The sequence below is a fragment of the Ipomoea triloba genome, chromosome 3, assembly GCF_003576645.1.
Source record: "Ipomoea triloba cultivar NCNSP0323 chromosome 3, ASM357664v1".
Classification (NCBI taxonomy): Eukaryota; Viridiplantae; Streptophyta; class Magnoliopsida; order Solanales; family Convolvulaceae; genus Ipomoea; species Ipomoea triloba.
This window is the reverse complement of record NC_044918.1, coordinates 7,550,438-7,572,942: the sequence shown is the minus strand read 5'-3', so window position 1 is coordinate 7,572,942 and position 22,505 is coordinate 7,550,438. Positions and strand designations below refer to the sequence as shown.

The window sequence follows — 22,505 nt, the reverse complement described above, 5'->3', positions numbered from 1 at the left end:
TTAGCATTATCAAAATGAATAGGCACACCAATATCATCACAATCATTATTCTCATCACACATGTCGGCCCAAGATTTAGAAATTTTATCACCAAGAGTAGTGCTAACACTAATAGGGTCAAGTGTCTTACCACATGCAAGCTCAATAGTGCCACCACATGGCTTTTCCTCTTCCCACACTATCTCCACATCATCATCACTCTCCTTTTCCTCAACATTCTCATATTCTTGCTTCCACCCTTCCCTAATATTGGCCATTTCTTGCTTTAATTCTTCTATCCTTGCCAACATCTTGTTCTTCATGTCTTCCATGTTTTCCTCCTCAAATGGTTGCATTATGTACTCCTCATTCTCATAGTGGTTGCACTCTTGATCAATTTCGTCCCTATGGTGATTGTACCTACATTCACATGGGAAGTTAGTCTTACATTTCTTGCAATATGGGTACTTTTGGCATTGATACCTATAGTGAGGCCCTTTACAAGCAAAACAAATCACTTGTCGGTTCATATCTTCAAGCATGTGTTCCTCAATGGTCTTGAAGCGGTCATTTGGGTCTCTTGGCTTGGGTTTCAACCAATGGTCATACATGTGCTCGATAATAGATTTCTTTTTGGGTGGAGGTGTGTTTTGAGTGTACGATTGTGGAGAGTAGGCTTGGGATGGGTAAGAGTCGTAGGATTGAGAATTAGAGAATCTTCTTTGTTGAGGGTAGTCATCATCCTCGTCATAGTGGGTAGATTGGTAAGATTTTGAATTGTAGCTTTGGTGAGATGCACTCCTCCTATACCCCCGGTATTCATAAGAATAGTCTTCTTGATCACGATAAGACTCTTGGTAACTCTCCGGTGGCTCATCATATATGGTTCTTCTTTGAGGTGGTGGTGGAGCTCTCATTGAGTAGTGGTAATCACCATATTCTCTATCATCATATTGAGCTCTTGGTATTTGCCTTGGTGGTGGATCATTATACTCATCATATGCCTTATCATCATATTGAGGTCTTGATGGTTGCCTTCTTGGTTGGTATTCTTCTTGTGAAGATCCATATGTCCTTGAGTAAGGTTGTTCATAGTCCTCATAATCTCTATAACCATAGGGGTTAGAAACTTGAGCATTATAGCCTCCCCTTGGTTGCCTATATCCTCCTTGGTCCTCATAGTAATCCTCTTGTTGATATCTTGCTTGAGAATACATTATAGAGGATCAACCTATCAACACAAAGACAAGAGAGTGTTTTGCAACTAGAAGTAGTTGCAAGTGAGAGTAGTAGCAAATGAAATGACAAAAAGATTAAAATGTAAACAAAGTAAATTGCAAAAATAGAAAGTAAATGGGGGGGTTAGATGCTCATGTTAATCCAAAGGCACTTACTACTCAAAAACCGATGCCAATCCCCGGCAACGGCGTGATAAGCACTATTTTTATATTTAATTTACATTAATTTTTATAATAAATTAGTTTTATTTATTTTACATTATATTTATTTTAAACTTTATTTTATGATTTTACACTAATATAATAATTATGTCAATAATTATGCTTAATAAATATTTTTGGACTAATCCTTTTTCTTTATATTAAATTATTTGATTTAACCTAATTAAATTCTTTTCTTATTATTATTTCATTAGTTCAGCAGCCAACAACGAACATAGAATTAACCTTTATATTAATAGTTTTATTTTATTTTGTTTAGTTAGTACGTAGATTAACAGCAGCCAAGACCAACCAATTTAATTATAATTCCCTTTCCCTTTATTATTTTGTTGTTACGTAGACAGCAGCAATCGGCGGACCTCTTCTAAATAACTTCCGCGAATTCTGCGACGACTACGGCGATTTCCATCCACGAACTGCGAGCGACGTCCGCGAACGACTGCTGTCCGAAGATTTCTTACGCAATCTACTCTNTCAAAATGAATAGGCACATGAATATCATCACAATCATTATTCTCATCACACATGTCGGCCCAAGATTTAGAAATTTTATCACCAAGAGTAGTGCTAACACTAATAGGGTCAAGTGTCTTACCACATGCAAGCTCAATAGTGCCACCACATGGCTTTTCCTCTTCCCACACTATCTCCACATCATCATCACTCTCCTTTTCCTCAACATTCTCATATTCTTGCTTCCACCCTTCCCTAATATTGGCCATTTCTTGCTTTAATTCTTCTATCCTTGCCAACATCTTGTTCTTCATGTCTTCCATGTTTTCCTCCTCAAATGGTTGCATTATGTACTCCTCATTCTCATAGTGGTTGCACTCTTGATCAATTTCGTCCCTATGGTGATTGTACCTACATTCACATGGGAAGTTAGTCTTACATTTCTTGCAATATGGGTACTTTTGGCATTGATACCTATAGTGAGGCCCTTTACAAGCAAAACAAATCACTTGTCGGTTCATATCTTCAAGCATGTGTTCCTCAATGGTCTTGAAGCGGTCATTTGGGTCTCTTGGCTTGGGTTTCAACCAATGGTCATACATGTGCTCGATAATAGATTTCTTTTTGGGTGGAGGTGTGTTTTGAGTGTACGATTGTGGAGAGTAGGCTTGGGATGGGTAAGAGTCGTAGGATTGAGAATTAGAGAATCTTCTTTGTTGAGGGTAGTCATCATCCTCGTCATAGTGGGTAGATTGGTAAGATTTTGAATTGTAGCTTTGGTGAGATGCACTCCTCCTATACCCCCGGTATTCATAAGAATAGTCTTCTTGATCACGATAAGACTCTTGGTAACTCTCCGGTGGCTCATCATATATGGTTCTTCTTTGAGGTGGTGGTGGAGCTCTCATTGAGTAGTGGTAATCACCATATTCTCTATCATCATATTGAGCTCTTGGTATTTGCCTTGGTGGTGGATCATTATACTCATCATATGCCTTATCATCATATTGAGGTCTTGATGGTTGCCTTCTTGGTTGGTATTCTTCTTGTGAAGATCCATATGTCCTTGAGTAAGGTTGTTCATAGTCCTCATAATCTCTATAACCATAGGGGTTAGAAACTTGAGCATTATAGCCTCCCCTTGGTTGCCTATATCCTCCTTGGTCCTCATAGTAATCCTCTTGTTGATATCTTGCTTGAGAATACATTATAGAGGATCAACCTATCAACACAAAGACAAGAGAGTGTTTTGCAACTAGAAGTAGTTGCAAGTGAGAGTAGTAGCAAATGAAATGACAAAAAGATTAAAATGTAAACAAAGTAAATTGCAAAAATAGAAAGTAAATGGGGGGGTTAGATGCTCATGTTAATCCAAAGGCACTTACTACTCAAAAACCGATGCCAATCCCCGGCAACGGCGTGATAAGCACTATTTTTATATTTAATTTACATTAATTTTTATAATAAATTAGTTTTATTTATTTTACATTATATTTATTTTAAACTTTATTTTATGATTTTACACTAATATAATAATTATGTCAATAATTATGCTTAATAAATATTTTTGGACTAATCCTTTTTCTTTATATTAAATTATTTGATTTAACCTAATTAAATTCTTTTCTTATTATTATTTCATTAGTTCAGCAGCCAACAACGAACATAGAATTAACCTTTATATTAATAGTTTTATTTTATTTTGTTTAGTTAGTACGTAGATTAACAGCAGCCAAGACCAACCAATTTAATTATAATTCCCTTTCCCTTTATTATTTTGTTGTTACGTAGACAGCAGCAATCGGCGGACCTCTTCTAAATAACTTCCGCGAATTCTGCGACGACTACGGCGATTTCCATCCACGAACTGCGAGCGACGTCCGCGAACGACTGCTGTCCGAAGATTTCTTACGCAATCTACTCTTATGAACGGCTGAATCCAAGTCTAAATTAGTATAAATAGGCGTGGAATTCAATAGTAGAAATCATCAGTTTATATAGAATCAATTTATATTTATATTGTAAACATCCCTACGATGTACTGCTGGGTTCTTATTTTTCCAATTCGAGGATTATGGAAGTTTGATTCTACAAGACCAGTAAGCTTTATTTAGCATAAATTATTCTTTGCACTTTATTATCTATATATCTTCTGTTATATTCATATATATGAATTATTGCTTGATAAATTGTTGCAATAGGGCCCATTGTTCAATTGTCAAGTTATTAAATTGCTAGTCAGAACCTTGAATCCGTAATTGTTTAAGTGTTTTGATGTTAGTAGCAAATAGCACAATTCGATTATAACTTATTTTCAGTTTGTGTTATGAAGATATATAGTCTAGCTTAAATGAACCGAGCTTATGAGTTTGTTGGCTAGGATTGGTAGTCTTTCTAATTCGATAATGCTGGAAGTAAATTAAATCCTAAGAGCTTGTTTAGGGTTGTTTATTAGCTAGGGAAGTAATTAAAGAGCTTTTTTTTAATTACCGACGAAGTAAGGAAAGACAGGTTGTTAGAGCTTGTTAATAACCATAACCAATCTAGTAAAGAGTGAAGTTAGTTTGGCTTGCATATCAATATCTGTCTTGTTAGAATTAAATCGATATTATTCCTTGGGTTGGATACCATTTTCCATTGACATTTACTTGGTAATTATTTGCTGTTTGATATTATTTTTCATTTTCCATTTTATTGTTGCTATTTAAGTTTCGATTCTCATTTTATTGTGTGCTTTTGTGTTTATAGGTGAATTTCTCCACAACGAGTAGTAAAGGAAGCATAATGAATTGCTTTGGATCAATTTTGGTAGATTAGGATCCCCCACTCAAGGAGGGAGAGGAGCAGCGGAGCGCAAAATGGAGTAGGAGAAAAAAACTGGAAGAAATGAAATGGGTACCCACACGGCCCGTGTTGGGGCCCGTGTGGGTACCTCCTGGATTTGAACGCGCGTCACCGAAATAACCCCCTACATGGGCTGCGTAGGGGGCCGTTTCGGTCTGAACAGTCTATTTTATGCGATTTTCTACTGTAATTTTAGGAATTCCGAACCCTAGTTAGTGCAGAACTTCTCTCTCTTATTTCCATAGCAAATATTAGCCTAGAATAGCTTAGATCTGCACTAGAGAACACATTGCAAGTTTTATTTTGTGGATTTAGAGTGGATTCCACCAACTTTCTTCAACATTTAATAGTAAAGTTCTCATTTCCTCTTCTTCATCTCTTCTTTACATTTATTGCACATTTATGATTTCTTTGCTTGTGATGAATGTAGTTTTCGCGGTGGATGGAAAGAAATAGATGTTAAAACGGGAAGAAGTTCCCGAGTATCGTTCTCAAAGGATGGCAAGGAGGGAATTTGAGCGGTAAGGGAATTAAGCACAAGAGTGTTTAGTGTTTGAAAGCTAACCCAAACATAGTAAGAAAGGTGCATTAAACATAATGAAAATAAGGAACAAATATTAGAAACAATCAATTGGAAAGGAGGATTTGGATCTTGCAACTCATATAGGTATCCTTGATTTCCTAAGATATTAGGCTATCAACACTTAGATAATGAAAATGAGACAAGGTCACCAACACCACCGCCACTCTCGTGGTCAATGGACTCACTCCTTAGACCGTAATGTCATACTTGTGATCACTAGGCTAGGAGAGGCATTTCGTCAAACACGTTATGTGCCTCTTATCTTCCACTTCTCCCTTTTCTCAAAGGTGAGAGGGAAATGTGCTAGGCTAGGCTAAGGAGTAACCTTACTCTCGTAGGTGAGACTCCTTCTCCAAACATCTCTCATATAGGTTGATCATTCCCACACAAGAGTCAAAGAAGATCACCATTCACACAATCAAACTCATAATCAAAGCAATTGCAAAACTTAATTGATCAATTCAAAGCTCAAGAATATCCATACAACATTGCTCAATCCAAATCCACAAAGATCTATCTAATCATACTTGGAATTGAAATAGCAAAAGACAAAAGTAATAACAAGAAATTAAAAGGAAGACTTAGCTAGGAATTGAACCTTGAACTTGAAATTGAATGTTGATCACAATCTTGCAACAATGGAATTCTTCTCTAATTCTAATCTAAACTAAGAATTGCAATGTGGAGTGAATTGGGAGAGATCTCTCTAGGCTAACCCTAGAGAGAGAAATATTCTAAGGTGTGGAATTGAAGTGTGATGGATCCGGAATGAAAAACCAAAGGAAAAACTCTGTTTTTAACCCAAAAATCGCGCCCAAAATGGGCTGGCCGAACCGCTGGACGCGAGCCTGACGCGCGTCCGGCCTCGCGTCCAGCCGAGCGCGCTACAGCGCGCGACTGGACGCGCAGCGGACGCAGGCGTCCGCCCCGCGTCTGCCCGTCTGTGCGCTACGGCGCACAGCCGGACGCAGAAGTTTTGCGGCCTCTGATGGACGCGGGGCGGACGCGCGCGTTCGCCCCGGCGTCCGTCAGAGAGCCCGCAGTACTTTTCGAGCTCGGGACGCTGGACGCGGTCCGGACGCGCGTCCCCAACGCGTCCGGGCTCTGTTTCTTCGCCCGTTTCGATCTTCGTTCTTCGTTGGTTCTTTTCGATTTCGTTCTTCCATGTTCCTCGGGTTTCCTCTCCAAACTAACGCCATTTTCCTTCTTTATGCCCCTCTTTTACCTACAAAACAATTAGCCAAGTGTGGAATGGGGTCCAATGACAAAATCAAGCATTCTAATGCAATTTACGACTAAAACATTCATAAAAGCTTTAACTTGTATACTAAACGATCCACGAACAACCGTATAAAAGTGGTATCTTTTGCACTTATCAGCTTGATATTGTTATGTTTACCTTCCAAATGAGTGAGTAGTCCTTTATTTGGGTTAGATTAGGTGTTTATTGCTTCTATTGATGCTAGCTATGTAATTATTGCATAAAAGGGGTTGAACACCCACCTAGGGCTCTTGAGTTTGAATTGGGTTATAATTCAATCTTTCAATAATTATTGCGCAGTGATTGTTGTTTGTCCTTGGAAAGTCTTTCATCACAATGGGAATTGGATGGAAGACTTGAGTCTTCCCAATCTCAAACTCAATTTCCCTTCTATGTAAATAGGGGTAGATTGAGGCTTACAAAGCTTTTGTTCTTAAAGAATTTGGGTTGATACACCACGGAAATGGGGTAACCCTTGTTCTAATCCTTATGGAAACTTGGATTCTTTTGTGCTTGCCTCAAGAACCTAAGAATATTGTTCTCCCCCAATCTAAGTGTCAATGTATGAATAGAGTAATACACCTAATTTAACCCATTTTTCCCATTTGATCTACCTACTAGATTTAATCTTGTTTTCCCTTTAATCCAAAATATCAAAAATATTCTAGTTTTAACTCCAAACCAAACATGATTTACTTGGATCCTTATGGATCCTTGGTGCTAGAGTTTAGGTAACCGCTCTCTACGTGCCATAAACCCCAATCTCCAATGGAACGACAAAACACACCCATTTTCACTATCACCACTACATTACATCACTTTTTGGCGCCGTTGCCGGGGATTGATAATTTGGTTCTATTGAGTTTTTACCTTTATTTTCGGGCATTAAGGTTAGTAAATCCTTAGGAGATCAAAGTACCTTTGTTTTACTTTTCGTTTAATTTTATTTTCACTAACCCATAACCCAAAGTGCTTCCAAGTTTGTGTTGTTGATGTTTGTTGCTAGGTGTTCTTCTTGGTTTATGCAAACAAGGTCAAAGGGGAGCATGAACCTACATCCCCTTAATCAAGAACTCTTGAGGAACATAAGAAAAGATAAGAGAGTTTTGCTTGGGTGGCTCAAGGAATTTGAAAACTTTGACATTGAAATAGAGACTAGAGACACGAGCAACCCAAGGCAAATATCCCCAAATCGAACAAGCACACAACAAAGCCCGAGGCAAGGGGAACATCATGAGGAAAACCAAGGCGGGCAACCAAATGTGCCTCAAGTACCGGTATCTCCCATCCAAATACCGATACAACCGTTCATGGCGAATCCAAATGTGAACCCCTACTTTGGAGGTGGAATGAGGATGCCACAAGCACAATTTCCTTATTTCTATTGTGGCATCCCACAAGGTTTTGGGCAACAATGCATTATCTTAAATAAAAGCTAAGCAAGGCCTCTGCTTTGCCTCCGTGAAAAACGATAAAACCCGGGGGTAATGATAATTGTATTTTTGTCCATGTTTTCACCCCATATATAAACCTATTTTAAGTGATAAATACTTTGGTTTTATGCAAAATGTGCCTTAATTCATTTGTTTATATCCTTAGATGCATAAATTGTTGAATTGAAGACAATGCATACCTTTCGGGGCATTTTGAATGAATCTCGCGCAAATGAGAGCCAAGGTGAAGCTAAGAGGATGACTAAAATACTTCCAAATGAGTCAAAGAGTGGCACTTGGAATAGATTTGATCACTAGAACAAAACAAGAGAAAAGTGGAGCAAAAGCTCAATTAATTGTAATTCCCGCTACCATGGCGATATCTCGGTAATCGGACCATATCTCTTTCTAGGAATATCCAAATGAGGTGATTCTTGAACCATTGGAAAGAAGACCTCAAGGGCTACAACCCGTATGAAGACATCAAAGTGTAAATAGGAAGGAAATAGGGTCAAAATCAGCCTACAAACTGGAGCAGTGTCGCAGAGTAATGTCTGGACGCGTCGAGAACTACTCTCGACGCGTCGAGAGTTGGCAGAATGCCATGTTTTTGGCCCTGTAATGTTTGGATGCGTCGAGCCAAAGCCTTTACTCGTCGAGAAGTCGTAGATCTAAAATTTTTACTGCACGGAATTGTCTGTTTTACCCCCATTCTCCACCCCACTATAAAAGCATCATTTCCTCTCAACCCTAGTAGGTGGGTTGCGGTTTTGGAAGATAAATGGACTGAAGAGGAGTGATTCTTCACACTACAAAGGTGGAAGGAGGAATCCCACACCTTGGAAGAAGAAGAACAAAAGCTTTGAAAGGAAGATTGGAGTATCAAGAGCTCACACCAAGAGAGGAGAAGAGATTTGAAGCACAATTTGGGAGAATTTCTTCATCATCTCTTCTTTACTTTTAGTTTTATTAAATCTTCCTTTGAATTGATTGTTGTTGAAACTATGATAGTCATGCTTGGCTAAGCTTTTATTTGGGATTTTTGGATTAAAGAGTGTTTATGAACCTTCATGGTCCACACAACTATGTAAACAATAAATAAAAACTACATTATTTGTGTACATAAACTACATTATTTTAATACGTACTGAACGTACATTATTTTGTATACTATTAAATAATATACACTCAATAAAATAATGTACTTTTTATTCATGAAAAGTACATATTTGAGTGTTGAAACTAGACTATTTTGTATAATGTATATTCAGTAAACAAATAATATATTTTTACTATGTTAAGTGTACCATTTTATGGTCCACATAGCACGATGTAGATCATGTTTCACACAATAATTTGTCATCAATGGATCTTACAAAAGTCAAACTTAGAATGACCTCTTACACAATCGCTACAATAGTTAGGGATAATATATGTTCCACGTTATAAAGTAGACTGATGAAGTAGTTTTCACGGTGGATGGAAAGAAGTAGGTGTTAAAACGGGAAGAAGTTCCCGAGTATCGTTCTCAAAGGACGGCAAGGAGGGAATTTGAGCGGTAAGGGGATTAAGCACAAGAGTGTTTAGTGTTTGAAAGCTAACCCAAACATAGTAAGAAATGCCCATGAAACATCATGAAAATAAGGAACAAAACGTTGGAAACAATCAATTGGAAAAGAGGATTCGGATCTTGCAACTCATATAGGTATCCTTGATTGTCTACGGTACTAAGCTAGCAACACTTAAATAACGAAAATGAGGCAAGACAACTATACCAACGCCACTCTCGTAGTCATTGGCCTATCATCTAGTCCATAGTCCCATTCTCATGGCAACTAGACTAGGTGAGGCAAATTATCGAACACATGGTGTGCTATTTTCCTTCCAATCTTCCTTTTCTCAAAGGTGAGAAGGAAAAGTGCTAGGCTAGGCTAAGGAGTAACCCTACTCTCGTAGGTGAGACTCTTTCTCCAAACACCTCTCATATAGGTTGATCACCCCTACACAAGAGTCAAAGAAGATCACCATTCACACAATCAAACTCATAATCCAAGCAATTGCTAAACCTAATTGATCAATTCAAAGCTCAAGAGTATCCATACAAAATTGCTCAATCCAAATCCACAAAGATCTATATAATCATACTTGGAATTGAAATAGCAAAAGGCAAAAGTAATGACAAGAAATTAAAATGAAGACTTAGCTTGAAATTAAACTTTGAACTTGAACTTGAATGTAGATCACAATCTTGCAACAATGAAATTCTTCTCTAATTCTAATCTAAACTTATGAATTGCAATGTGGAGTGAATTGGGAGAGATCTCTCTAGGCTAATCCTAGAGAGAGAAAGTCTAGGGTGTGGAATGAGGGATCTAAGTCTAAGTGTCCTTAAAATTAGCTCAATTCCCCTTTTAAACATTGCAAAAACCGTCACTTCCGCGACGGACGCCGGGCTGGACGCGCGTCTAGCCCGCGTCCATGGTGTTAATCGTGTCCAAACTTCAAAGTCCAGAGGGCGTTCTGATGGACGCCACCTTGGACGCGCGCGTCCATCAGCGCGTCCAAGGTGGTCTGCTGTTCTGCTTTCCAACTTCTGCGGGCATAAATTCGGACGCAGGCCTGGACGCGCGTCCAGAGGCGCGTCCAAGGCCAAATTTTGCCTTCCAACTCGCTTGTGAATCTATCTCCGAAATTCATGCCGTTTTCCACCTTTTTGCACATCTTTTTACCTAAAAAACAATTAACAAAGCGTGGAACGGGTCCGATGGCAATAATAAGCATTCTAACGCAATTAAGGCTCAAATCAAACATAAAAGCCATCAATTGTGCACAATATGATCCGAGAACGACCTTGTAAAGGTGGCGTCTTTTGCACTTATCATAGACCATTAACCTAAAAGCTAAGGTTCGTTTTTAATAAATTGAATGTTTATTTTTAGTATGTTCAGTTTTAATGTACTACATAAAAATGAACCTACAATATATTAAAAATGAGCATTTAAGTATATTAAAAAGGAATCTATATTAATGATTTACCTTGCAATGTTCCACATGTTCTGTAATATAATTTGCCAGAATTGCTTAGTCAAATATTAAGGTATAGAAACTTTAGTTGACCATATTATTCAAATTTAGTTTGGAATTTATAGGTGTGTTTGTTGACTTGGTGCTTTAAATTAAATTAGGAACAAGAATTTAACAGTACGTATGAGATAGTTGATATGGGCAAAAAAAAAAAAAAACTGTGCGTAATTTTTTTTAAGAGTTAATTCCATTTTTGGTCCTATATTTATAGATGACAATTCACTTTTAGTCCCTTTTTATTAGAACATCCTTATTTGGTCTTAGTATTATTGTGGCATGGTCAATTTTAGTCTTCTGGCAACAAAATTGTTGAAATATCATTAAATACAAAGACATTTCAATCTCTTTTATACAAAGTATGTTGAACCGCTGTATTTTTTATGTTTATTTTTTTGAAAACATTCATAATTGAAGACCGAAATGTCATTGTATTTAACGATCTTTAAACTGATTTGTTGATAAAGGACTAAAATTGGTCATGCCACAATAATACTAGGACAAAAAATGGATGTTCTAATAAAAAAGGACTAAAAGTGGATTGTCACTTATAAACCTAGGACTAAAAATGGAATTAACTCTTTTTTTTTAAATATTAAATTAAATAATATTATTATAAAAAAATTGTTTATGATAAAAATTCAACAGTTGCATCTTACCTTGTGATGAAATTGGGTAAAAATTGAAACACTAGAACTAGTTATATCGTCAAAGACTTTGTGGTTAAGCGGCATGAAGTGATTCTCATGAGAGAAGCTTGATCTTATGAGACATAATAGGCCTACTCATGAACACATAGCAATCTCACAATCTCGTTCTTTAAGACAAAAGAGTGAGTTAGGATAGTACTCGAAAAAAGAACTGGTTATATCTTAAGGGAGATGACTTGCTTTCAAAAAATTTTTAAAAAAAAAAAAAAAAAAAAGGAGATGACTTTTCTTTTCTTAAAGAAAACACAATCTAACGTAACCCAAAAGAGAAGTTTGATCCTATATATGAGACATAATAGGCCTACTCATGAACACGTAGCAGTCTCACGATCTTGTTCTTTAAGATTAAAGAGTGAGTTAGGATTATAATGCGATCCAATGAGGACATAATAGCAGGCAAAATAGGCCTACTCAGAGACACGTGTTATAACTTGCCACTGCACCAATGTATATACATAGAGTGATTTAGAATTCAGAAGGGGAACCAATAAAGAATGAGGCAAAATAATAGACCTACTCATAGACACGTGACAATCTCACACGTCAACAACATTAAAATAACTTGAAGCAATGGTATAATAGTGTAACACAAAATAACTTAGAAGCAATGGTATAATAGTGTAGCACAAAATAACTTGAAGCAATGGTATAATAGTGTAGCACATAGTTTGATAAATCAATAATGTTGGTTAAGAACAAAAGGCAATAATCAAAAATTACATAGAGTGAGTTATTAGAATTTAAGAGGGGATCCAATTCTTGACATAGTTACATTGCTAGTATGGCATTGTAAATACTTGTAAAATTCATATTGTTTGTCTTAGATAAGCAATTTAACATGGAAGGACCATTTAACTGGCTGATCAAGATTAGTATTAATCATTATTCATAATTGCATTGTCTTTGCTCATCCTTAACCTCTGTGTTGCCCAAATACTTAATTCTAGTGTCTTTGGGTTCAAAACTCAATTAACATAAACATATGACACCAAAGAACATTTTTTAATTTATTCATAAAAATAACCACAGACAACGACATACACAAAGTTACAGAAGCTTATTTTGACTTAGTACACTGAAAATTGATCTACTCATGCCAGCACTTTCTACAGAAATATAAACAACCAATTAAATGGAGACACCATAATGTTGTCCAAATAGTAGCAGCATGTTTGGTCGGCAGCCCGGTTCAGGGCTGACCAAATTGTTCAGCGCCCTCGTGCCGGCGTCCAATGAGGGGCGGCGGGGCTAAAGTGAGCAGACACCGTCCTAGAGTCGAGAAGTTCGACTATAGGGGTATAGTTAACGCACCTAGGAGCTTTGTATTGGTTAATAGAAGCTCCCCTGGAAATGGCCAGATCCATAACCTCTTCAAAAGTGCCGGATTTCACCACCCTTATTTCGAGTGGCCCGATTGAATTATCCGCCACACGGCACTGGCGATAAACGGAGTTCATGGACTCCTCCATGACTAAGCAGCATTTGTTCAGAACATCATCGGACGGAGGATTCGCAGGATCCTTCATCAGCAATTCCCAGTAAATGACATAGTGCCCAGGAATGGTTTTGGTATCAGCGAAGCTAGTATACTCCACCACGCTGGTGTCGTATTCGTGTAACAGCGCCGTAGCGTTGTTTACGGCAGTCTGCAGTTCCGCCTCGTCAGTCTTGTCGGAGTCTATGGTCAATGAATTATAATTTTCTCACAAAAGCTAACTTAATAATGGAAGTTTGACAAATGGCTTATGACTAGTCAAAGTATTTCCTTGTAGAACGCATCATCTATTCTTCTAATATTTTTGAAGTTGTCTCTTGTATGTTCTAGTAATATTGTTCGATCTTATTGTTGGGTAAAATTTTAAAAACACTCTCCTATTAGAAAATTATGTTGCCTTAAATCTTATTTTTTGTGATTTTTTTAATTAGTAAAAATATTAAATGCTCTTAGTAATTTCATTCGTGCGTTGGACGTGTGTTGCACATAATGAATTTATTATAATATTTTAAAAGTATTTGGATCGATATACAATTATATAAATTATAATAACGAATATTATATAGTGCAATTGATTAAATGAGTTGGATCAATTATGTTTTTTGATGTTGTCTTTAGCTTGAATTTAAGCAAATAATTACCCAATTACTTGTGCGATGTACGAATAAAATTTTGAAAACTAGAACTAGTTATATCTTAAGGGAGATGACTTGCTTCAAAAAAAAAAAAAAAAAAGAGAAAGATGACTTTTCAATTTTTAAAGAATAAAAAAAATTTAACCTAAAAGAGAAGCTTGATCCTATGATACATAATAGACCTACTCATGAACACATAGCAGTCTCACACATCAACATCACTTTGGGCAATGGTATAGCCGTGTGATACATACATACATACATACATACATACATATAGATAGTTTGATAGATCGATCTTGTTGTTTAAGACTAAAGGTATATATATAAACTATCAATATGTATACATAGAGTTAGTTAGGATTTTGAATGGGATCTAATGAGGACACAATAGCAGGCAAAATAGGCTTACTCAAGGACACGTGAGCTCACACGTCAATAACAACATAACTTGGGGCAACGGTTAGCATCCTATCCTATATATAAAAAAGCTAGATGTTTTTGGCCAAAATTTTTGGCTCCAATTCCCGCTCAATTAAAACACAGTCGTTTTGGGCTTCTTTTTTGGAATTCGAATTCATTAAATAAATGTCTTGAAATATTAAAAGTTACTTACATATCAGAATTATTTTTGAATATCACATTTAAGAAGATATTCAATACATAGGAAAATACAAATAAATTTAAATGGAAGATGACTGTTGGCATCTTCAAGACTAAAAATTAATTTTAAAATGAATGCTTCAAACTAACACTATAAAAAAGTCCCACCATGGACGAAAACTGAAATGCTGTGGTGACCGATATCCGAACCTCTCCGGAGAGGAAGCAGCGTAGAGTTAGAGCCTGCAAGAGAAAACGTCCAGAACCTTCTCCATAACCGGTGCCAGATCACATGGAAGCCAATGGAACTACTCGTGGAAGTGAAGCATATACTCAGTAGATTAGAGAGCTACTCAGGAGATTAGGGAGTCGACGCATAAGGAGATGGGAAAGGTATACACTTGCAAAATAAATCCATGGTACATGATGATAAGGATATTTCATTCTTTACTAATATGGCTGGTGTGTACTTTTTGTGTTAAGGTTACAGAAACCCCTTTAAAGGATTTCAACAGCATAAGCAATACCCTTGCCAATGACACCTGAAATCATGATGAGCATATTATGATCACAATAGCAAGAAAACTCAAAACTCAAGTAGGTTTGTGCCTATTCTTACATTCTATATGTGCCATGAAACAATACCTGACTGCAATTTTCTTAATTCTTTTTTCAGGTAAATTATGCAGAATGTTGGAGATGCAGTGGACTATGCAAAGAATAAAGGCACATTAAGGATAGTGCAGTTTGAAGATGTATCTTTTTTCCTATCATTCTTTTTAAGTGTAAATTATATTTCTGTAATCTTTTCATATATTGGAAATTCAAGTCTGCATTCTTTTGTTTGAAACAACCTTTTGACTAGAATGAGTTATTAAGATTTAAGAGGGGATTCAATTCTTAAAATGCTTACATCCCTAGTATGGCATTGTAAATATTTGTAAAATTCATATTGTTTGTCTAGGATAGGCAATATAACACTGGAATGACCCTTTAACTGGCCGACCAAGATTAGTATTCATTATTGCATTGTCTTTGCTCATCCTTAACCTCTGTGTTGCCCAAATACTTAATTCTAGTGTCTTTGGGTTCAAAACTCATTTAACAATAATATATGACACCAAAGAACCTTTTTAATTTATTCATAAAAATAACCACAGACAACGAGATACACAAAGTTACCTACAGAAGCTTATTTTGACTTAGTACACTGAAAATTGAACTACTCTTGCCTGCACTTTCTACAGAAATATAAACAACCAATTAAAACGGAGACACCTTAACTTAATTGTCCAAATAGCAGGAGCATGTTTGGTCGGCAGCCTGGTTCACGGCGGACGAAATTGTTCAGCGCCGTCGTGCCGGCGTCCAATGAGGGGCGGCGGGGCTAAAGTGAGATGACACCATCCTGGAGTCGAGAAGTTCGACTATAGGGGTGTAGTTAACGCACCTAGGAGCTTTGTATTGGTTAATAGAAGCTCCCCTGGAAATGGCCAAGTCCATAACCTCTTCAAAAGTGCCGGATTTCACCACCCTTATTTCGAGTGGCCCGATTGAATTATCCGCCACACGGCACTGGCGATAAACGGAGTTCATGGACTCCTCCATGACTAAGCAGCATTTGTTCAGAACATCATCGGACGGAGGATTCTCAGGATCCTTCATAAGCAATTCCCAGTAAATGACATAGTGCCCAGGAATGGTTTTGGTATCAGCGAAGCTAGTATACTCCACCACGCTGGTGTCGTATTCGCGTAACAGCGCCGTGGCGTTGTTTACAGCGGTCTGCAGTTCCGCCTCGTCAGTCTTGTCGGAGTCTATGCTCAGCAACACATTCTTTCTCCTTATGAATTTGAACTGCGGCGCCGCGTTGTGGAATCCAGTGACCTGGAGTATATCTCCAACACGGTAACGGCATAACCCGGAATAGGTGGTGATCACGAGTTCGTACTCTTTCCCCACTTCCACGTCGGCCATGTCCACTAGCCGAGGCGGCGAGTCACGTGACACGGTCACGGGGTTCACCGGATCATGCGGCAGGAACTCAAAATACCCCATGTTGGGCATGATGGTGTATGAAACCTCGGACGGAGGAGACATCGGTTTCAAGTTGAGCCCGAAATAGCATTCTGAGGATGCATACATGGTACAAGCCTTGGGCAAACCACCACTGTAATAGTCAAGAGTGGGTATATATTGGGCCATAGCACCAGTAACAATCACGTCAAGATATTTGGTGTTGGGCCAAATCCTCTTGATAATCCCTTCCCAATTCTCACCTTCACACTCTCCGGCGATGAACTGAGCCAGCTCCGGGTTGGGTTTCAAGATCTTAGTAACGCTGTCCCTGACGGAAACGTCAGTGATATTAGGGTTTAGAATCCCGGACGAGATGTCCTCCGCGAGCTGGCGCCAGTGGATCTGCAGAAACCGGATTGCACGGAGGAGGCCGGAGGCGAAGACGGCGCCGACACGGAGAACTTCGTGGCGCATCAGCAGACCGCAAAGCATCTGAGCATACATGCTTTGGAAGGAGTCGATGCAGAGGATTGGCTCATTAGGGCTTGTGTAAACGTTGTAGGGATCGTGAGGCCTGTTCTTGAATTGCTGGCTGTTGTAGTAGCTCGTCAACACCGGGCGTGCAAGTAATCCGCCGGGCGTCTTGGTTGAAGCTTTGGTGAACAGGAAGTACAAGCCCTTCCCTTTCTCAAGATCAGGAACATAGCTGCAATAACGGATTGATGAAATTCCGAAATTAGATGTCAGATATAAATGTAATCTAATATAAACTGAATAAAAGAATTTAATTACCATGTTCACTTACAGATTCATCACCGGCATGAGAAGGCTGTATAACTTCTGTCTGCGATCCATCTCCTCAGGAATTGTAGGCATCAATTTTCTTTCTCCAGCACTAGTCCCAGAACTGTACGTATTATTTACATAGGATAGTTAGCTATTGTCAAGATTAATTCAACAAAATTAAGATATAAGAACCAACTTAAACAAAATACTGTAGTATATACAGAACTTTGACTCAAAACCCATGATCAGAACTGTTGCTGATTCTAAATTTTGATTCAAGAAATTAAGATTTAAGAATATTTACCTAGTGAGGAACTCAGAGATGGGCTGTGAGGAGAGGATTGGCGAGAAATCGCCATTTGCAATACGATGAATGTAAGGATGAAGATCATCGTATGAGACCACAGGAACCTTTGACTTGAATGTTTCCCGGTCCGTAGCACCATCCAGCTTGAATTGCCGGAGGTACTCCGTTTCCCCATTCCGGCTAAGGATTTCCCCTAAAACCTTTTCTTGTACGGGATCACAGTTCGTAGTCATTTCCTCAATGAAGTGAAGAGCAACGGCGTCCTTCTCACAGGCCGGAGGGCCGAGAGGGGAAGACGACACAATTGAGTCCACACCCATGATCGGAAAATCAAGAACTGAATTGGTGGCCGGAAAATCAAGAGCGAATGGATTAAACTGGTGGCAAGTGGCAAATGATGAGATCGATATGATCGAGGAGATAGATGTTTATAAGTTGGTGTGTAGAATTCGTAAATATGCTTCACTTTATATAGAGCTGCATGGACTGCTTGTCGACGTCACTCTCCACGTAACATACTACTGGCATATTACAGGGATTAGTAACCTCTTCATTGGACGTTTGACGGAGAGCTCACCCTGCGTTGGCATTCTAGTATTTTTGTCGCCGGTGCTGTCGATTGAGGACTGTCCGGGAGGGAACATGTGGACCCACATACGAAATTTTGTCAGGTCCCAGGTTGGCATGTGGCCCCAAATTGTCGGCCAGCTCAGCAACATCCAGCTAATGTTTTTTTGTCTTCTCTTGACCATACGACCCTTTCTCGTTATTTTTTGGGTCAAAGACAAGAATAAGCCTGCCGGCTTACCAGGCAATTTTCACTGTTCATAGTAATTATTAGAAGAAAGTTTATACTTAGCGCCAAAGATGTTGTGGTCTAGTGGCACCCGGTGTCCGAGTTACACTTCCACATAGATAATGGGGTGAGTTTGAGCCTCAGTAGAGTTAATTGTTAACTCTTTGTACTTTAGGTTGAGAAAGTAGATATTACATTCAGATATTACATTGTAACAAAATCAGTAGTACTCAAAAAATAATAATAATTAATTAAAAATAAAGCTAAAACCATTTTAATAAAATAGAATTTCAAATCTATCCACGAGATAAAGCATCATGAAAATGAATATAGTTGTGCCACCATAACATAGACATTATCGATGAATTTACTAGAATTTAATTTATGTTTTGGGAACTTGTTTATTGTCAAACATAGCAATAAGTGAAAAGGTTAGTTACGTAGGGCACTAGGAGAGGTGACTGTCGGTCTTGCACAAATTAACATTAGGTTCATGACTTTTCCATCTAGCTAGGGTTCACGTACTACTCACTACTTTACTAGTTCAGTTTTTACATGTACAATATTTGATGTCCTTAACATTATAAAATTTTTATTTATTATTGATAGGTAAATATGAAGTTAACTTTAATTAATTTAGAATATGATGTGAGATATTGCAGAGGATGATGGCTGAATTTTGGTATTGTCTAGTTTAATTTAGAATATTAGTGTAATAATAGAGATGAAAATGGAATTTTGGGTGTTTTCTTTACATTATTATTATTTTAAAAGAGACAAGTAAAGTGATTATATCAATCACAATAGATAATCGACTTTATGATGTATATATAATAATTAAAAGAAAGAAAGAAAAAGAAAGTGGTACTAACAGTAAAAATAAATTGTTTCAGAATTCGAAAAACAAAAACTCACAAGACAAGGAATACCTGCGGTTCAATGATATCTTTTAAATTTACTTTCACAATTAAGGACCCTCACAAAACAATGCCACTTGCGCTACATGCCTCCACCAAGTTAATCATTTCACTATGTACAATTTTTGATTAATCACATTTTACCTCGATTAAAACATCTAAACGTTTTTTTCTCACGCAATTCGTAGCCCTTTAGAAAGGATCCTACGTTTTTATATTGTGATATTAAAATATATAATATTATAGATAACAAATAATACGTTAACAACACATTTAAATAATTTAAATTCAAGGAGAAAAACTGCAAAATCTTATCCTTTGATTTTGTCATCACTATCGTCTTTATTCTATAAGTTACTTGTATTAGGAAATTAGTTACATGTCATTTCATATCAAGCCAGGAAAAAAAGGTTGAAAAAATTATAATAATAATAAATTGTAATCAAACTTATCTTTATGGCATGATCCACGACAGTGTTGTTAGGTTAAATTGAAAAAAAAACAATAATAAACAATAGTGATTTAATGGGTTATTAATAAAAGATATCCACTTTGATGGTGTGCTTTGGATAAACTCACTCCTATAGTCCTATGTAATAACTCACAAATTAAACAAACAAGTAAGTCACATTAAAAAGATCATGTGCGATAACCCAACAAAGAGACAAATTAACTAAATTATCCTTTAATTTTAAATTAAAATAGACTTAGCTTATATCACATAAATTACTACCTGAGGTCAAAATTACATAATTAATGAATTATTACTTTAAGAGCCAAGATTCCATAAATGAAAGGTAATAGGCTATTGGTAAAAGCTATCTATTAGGGGTAAATTTCTAAACAGAAAGAAACTGATTAATAATTTTTGGCTCATAGGTTGGCCAGAACTATAATTTTCTCACAAAAGCTAACTTAAAAATGAAAGTTTGACAAATGGCTTATGAACTAGTCAAAGTATTTCCTTGATGTAGAACGCATCATCTATTCCTCCAATAATTTTGATGTTTTCTCTTGTATACTCTAGTAATATTGTTCGATCTTATTGTTGGGTAAAATTTAAAAAACACTCTCCGATCCTATTAGAAAATTATGTTGCGTTAAATCTTATTTATTGTGGTTTTTTTAATAAGTAGAAATATTAAATACTCTGTATATAAATTGTTGTAAATCGAGTATAATTTTATTACACATTTTATTTTGAAAAAATTTAGAATTATAAATTAAAGAGTAAATTACCGAAATGGTCCCCCAACTATTGCGAAATTACCAATTTGGTCCTCGACATATTTTCGTGCATAAATAAGTCCTTGACTATGAAAACATTCACCATTTTGGTCCTCCGTTTGGGCAGTCGTTAGTAGGCCGTGTAATTGGAGGGTATTCACGTCATTTCGCACCAAAATACCCAATTCCCTTCTTATTTAATTGCTGAACCCTATTTCAATCCATTCACGCTTCCTTGCTACTGGTTTCTCTTGCTACTGGCTCTTTGCCGTTGAAATCGCGCTCAACAATCGCACAAGGATACTGCTGATATGCAAGGGAGGTATGCCAACAACGAGGATAGTTCTTATCGTTCACGGGTTTACAATGGAGAGGAAAAATCGATATCTTATTGTCAGTGTGGTCAAAGGTTGAAGGTGCGGACATCGTGGACCGATCAAAACTCGGGAAGAAGATATTGAGATTGTGAATATGATAATCAAGTGAGTAGTAATGATCGTTTTTTGGTTATATTTGATTTTCTTTTGGGTAAACTGATTTTTTTTTGTTTTGTACACAGGGGAGGGGTGTTGGTGGTTGTGGATTTGTGAGATGGTTTGACCCTCCAATGTGTTCAAGGTCCAAGATGATTATTCCGGGGTTGCTAAGAAGAATAAATCAAAATGACCAAGAAAATGAAGTCCTAAAAGTGAAGATTAGAGACATTGGAAGTACTAAGGCATATAATTTCAGTGTGAAAATTAAAGTTATTGTGGTTATTGTATTTGTTTGTGTAACAATGTTAGTGTTTAGTAGTTGGCAGTTCAAGTGTAATTGTGTTGGTGTTAAATATTTAGCTTAACAGTGTTATGTAATGGTCAAAAATTGGCCAAATGTTGTGACATTGGCTAGGAATGTTGAATTTATGAATGATTTTGAATGCTCAATGTTAGAATGGTAAAAAACTGGCAACATGTGACAATGCGTGAATGAATATGCCAAGCTGCCAATTGTTAGAATGGAAAAAAACTGTCTAACATTTGCCAATGTGAAAATGAATGTGCCAAGCTGCCAGAGATATATTCATTCATTAATAGGCCAAAACACTACAATCAATTACATCAATATAGTGCCAAAAACAGTGTTATGTAAGTATGAATGTGCCAAGCTGCTAAAAATATATTCATTCATTAATAGGCCAAAACACTACAATCCATTACAACAACATAGTGCCAAAAACATGCCCAATTGTTCCATTCAAAAACTAGCCAAAACATACTGCATTCAAGAACATAGTGCCCTAAAGCTGCCAAAATATATAATCCAAAAAATAAGCCCATTTTCATACATACACATCCTACTCTATATCAATAGGGGCATTTCTGTTTCCACCATGCTTGGACTTAAACATCACAGTTGATCTTGTCTTGTATTTCCGGCCAATAACAATCCTTGATTTTGTCATTCCCAATGTCTTTTGTTTCTTTGCATGGGGTGCAGTAGAAGTTTCATCAAGTTGTTTACCCTTGCTACCATGAACTGTGGTCTTTCTTCTTTTTGGAGGTTGGCCATAACAAATCCTCACACCATGGGAAGTAGCTTTCATTCCCTCATCTTGATTGTTATCAGTTGTGAGTCCTACAAGGCAATTTATGCAATCAGCAGGAGTATAAATAAACGCAATACAGTACTACAATGTCATTTTGGCATACAAGCTTATCAATTACCTTTAATTTGAGAATTAACATCTTCAACAATTGGGTAAATGTTGTCTCCTACACTTAATAAAGGATCAACTACAATATAGGAGTCAATTATTAGCATGTCTTCCACTAGTTTGAAAATATTTGATCAAAAACAATATAGGAGTCAAAACTTACCCTGTGTATCTTCTTCTGGAACTGATTCAAAATCAACTAGTGTGATTTCTTCCAGAC

The 22,505-nt window shown here is 37.1% G+C and overlaps 2 protein-coding genes across 2 annotated transcripts; both read right to left on the bottom strand.

The window, feature by feature from the left end:
- Positions 1-12,802: 12,802 nt before the first annotated feature.
- Positions 12,803-15,089, bottom strand: LOC116012848 (indole-3-acetic acid-amido synthetase GH3.3-like). The gene is made up of 2 exons (XM_031252523.1): positions 15,065-15,089; positions 12,803-13,506 (listed from the first exon to the last, which is right to left on the bottom strand). Exons 1-2 carry the CDS (start codon positions 15,087-15,089, stop codon positions 13,013-13,015), a joined length of 519 nt encoding a protein of 172 aa, XP_031108383.1. The 3' UTR covers positions 12,803-13,012.
- A 563-nt stretch (positions 15,090-15,652) lies between these two features.
- Positions 15,653-18,061, bottom strand: LOC116012426 (probable indole-3-acetic acid-amido synthetase GH3.1). The gene is made up of 3 exons (XM_031251958.1): positions 17,647-18,061; positions 17,362-17,463; positions 15,653-17,262 (listed from the first exon to the last, which is right to left on the bottom strand). The coding sequence occupies exons 1-3, from the start codon at positions 17,967-17,969 to the stop codon at positions 15,885-15,887; spliced, it is 1,803 nt and encodes a 600-aa protein (XP_031107818.1). The 5' UTR covers positions 17,970-18,061; the 3' UTR covers positions 15,653-15,884.
- Between the last annotated feature and the right edge of the window lie 4,444 nt (positions 18,062-22,505).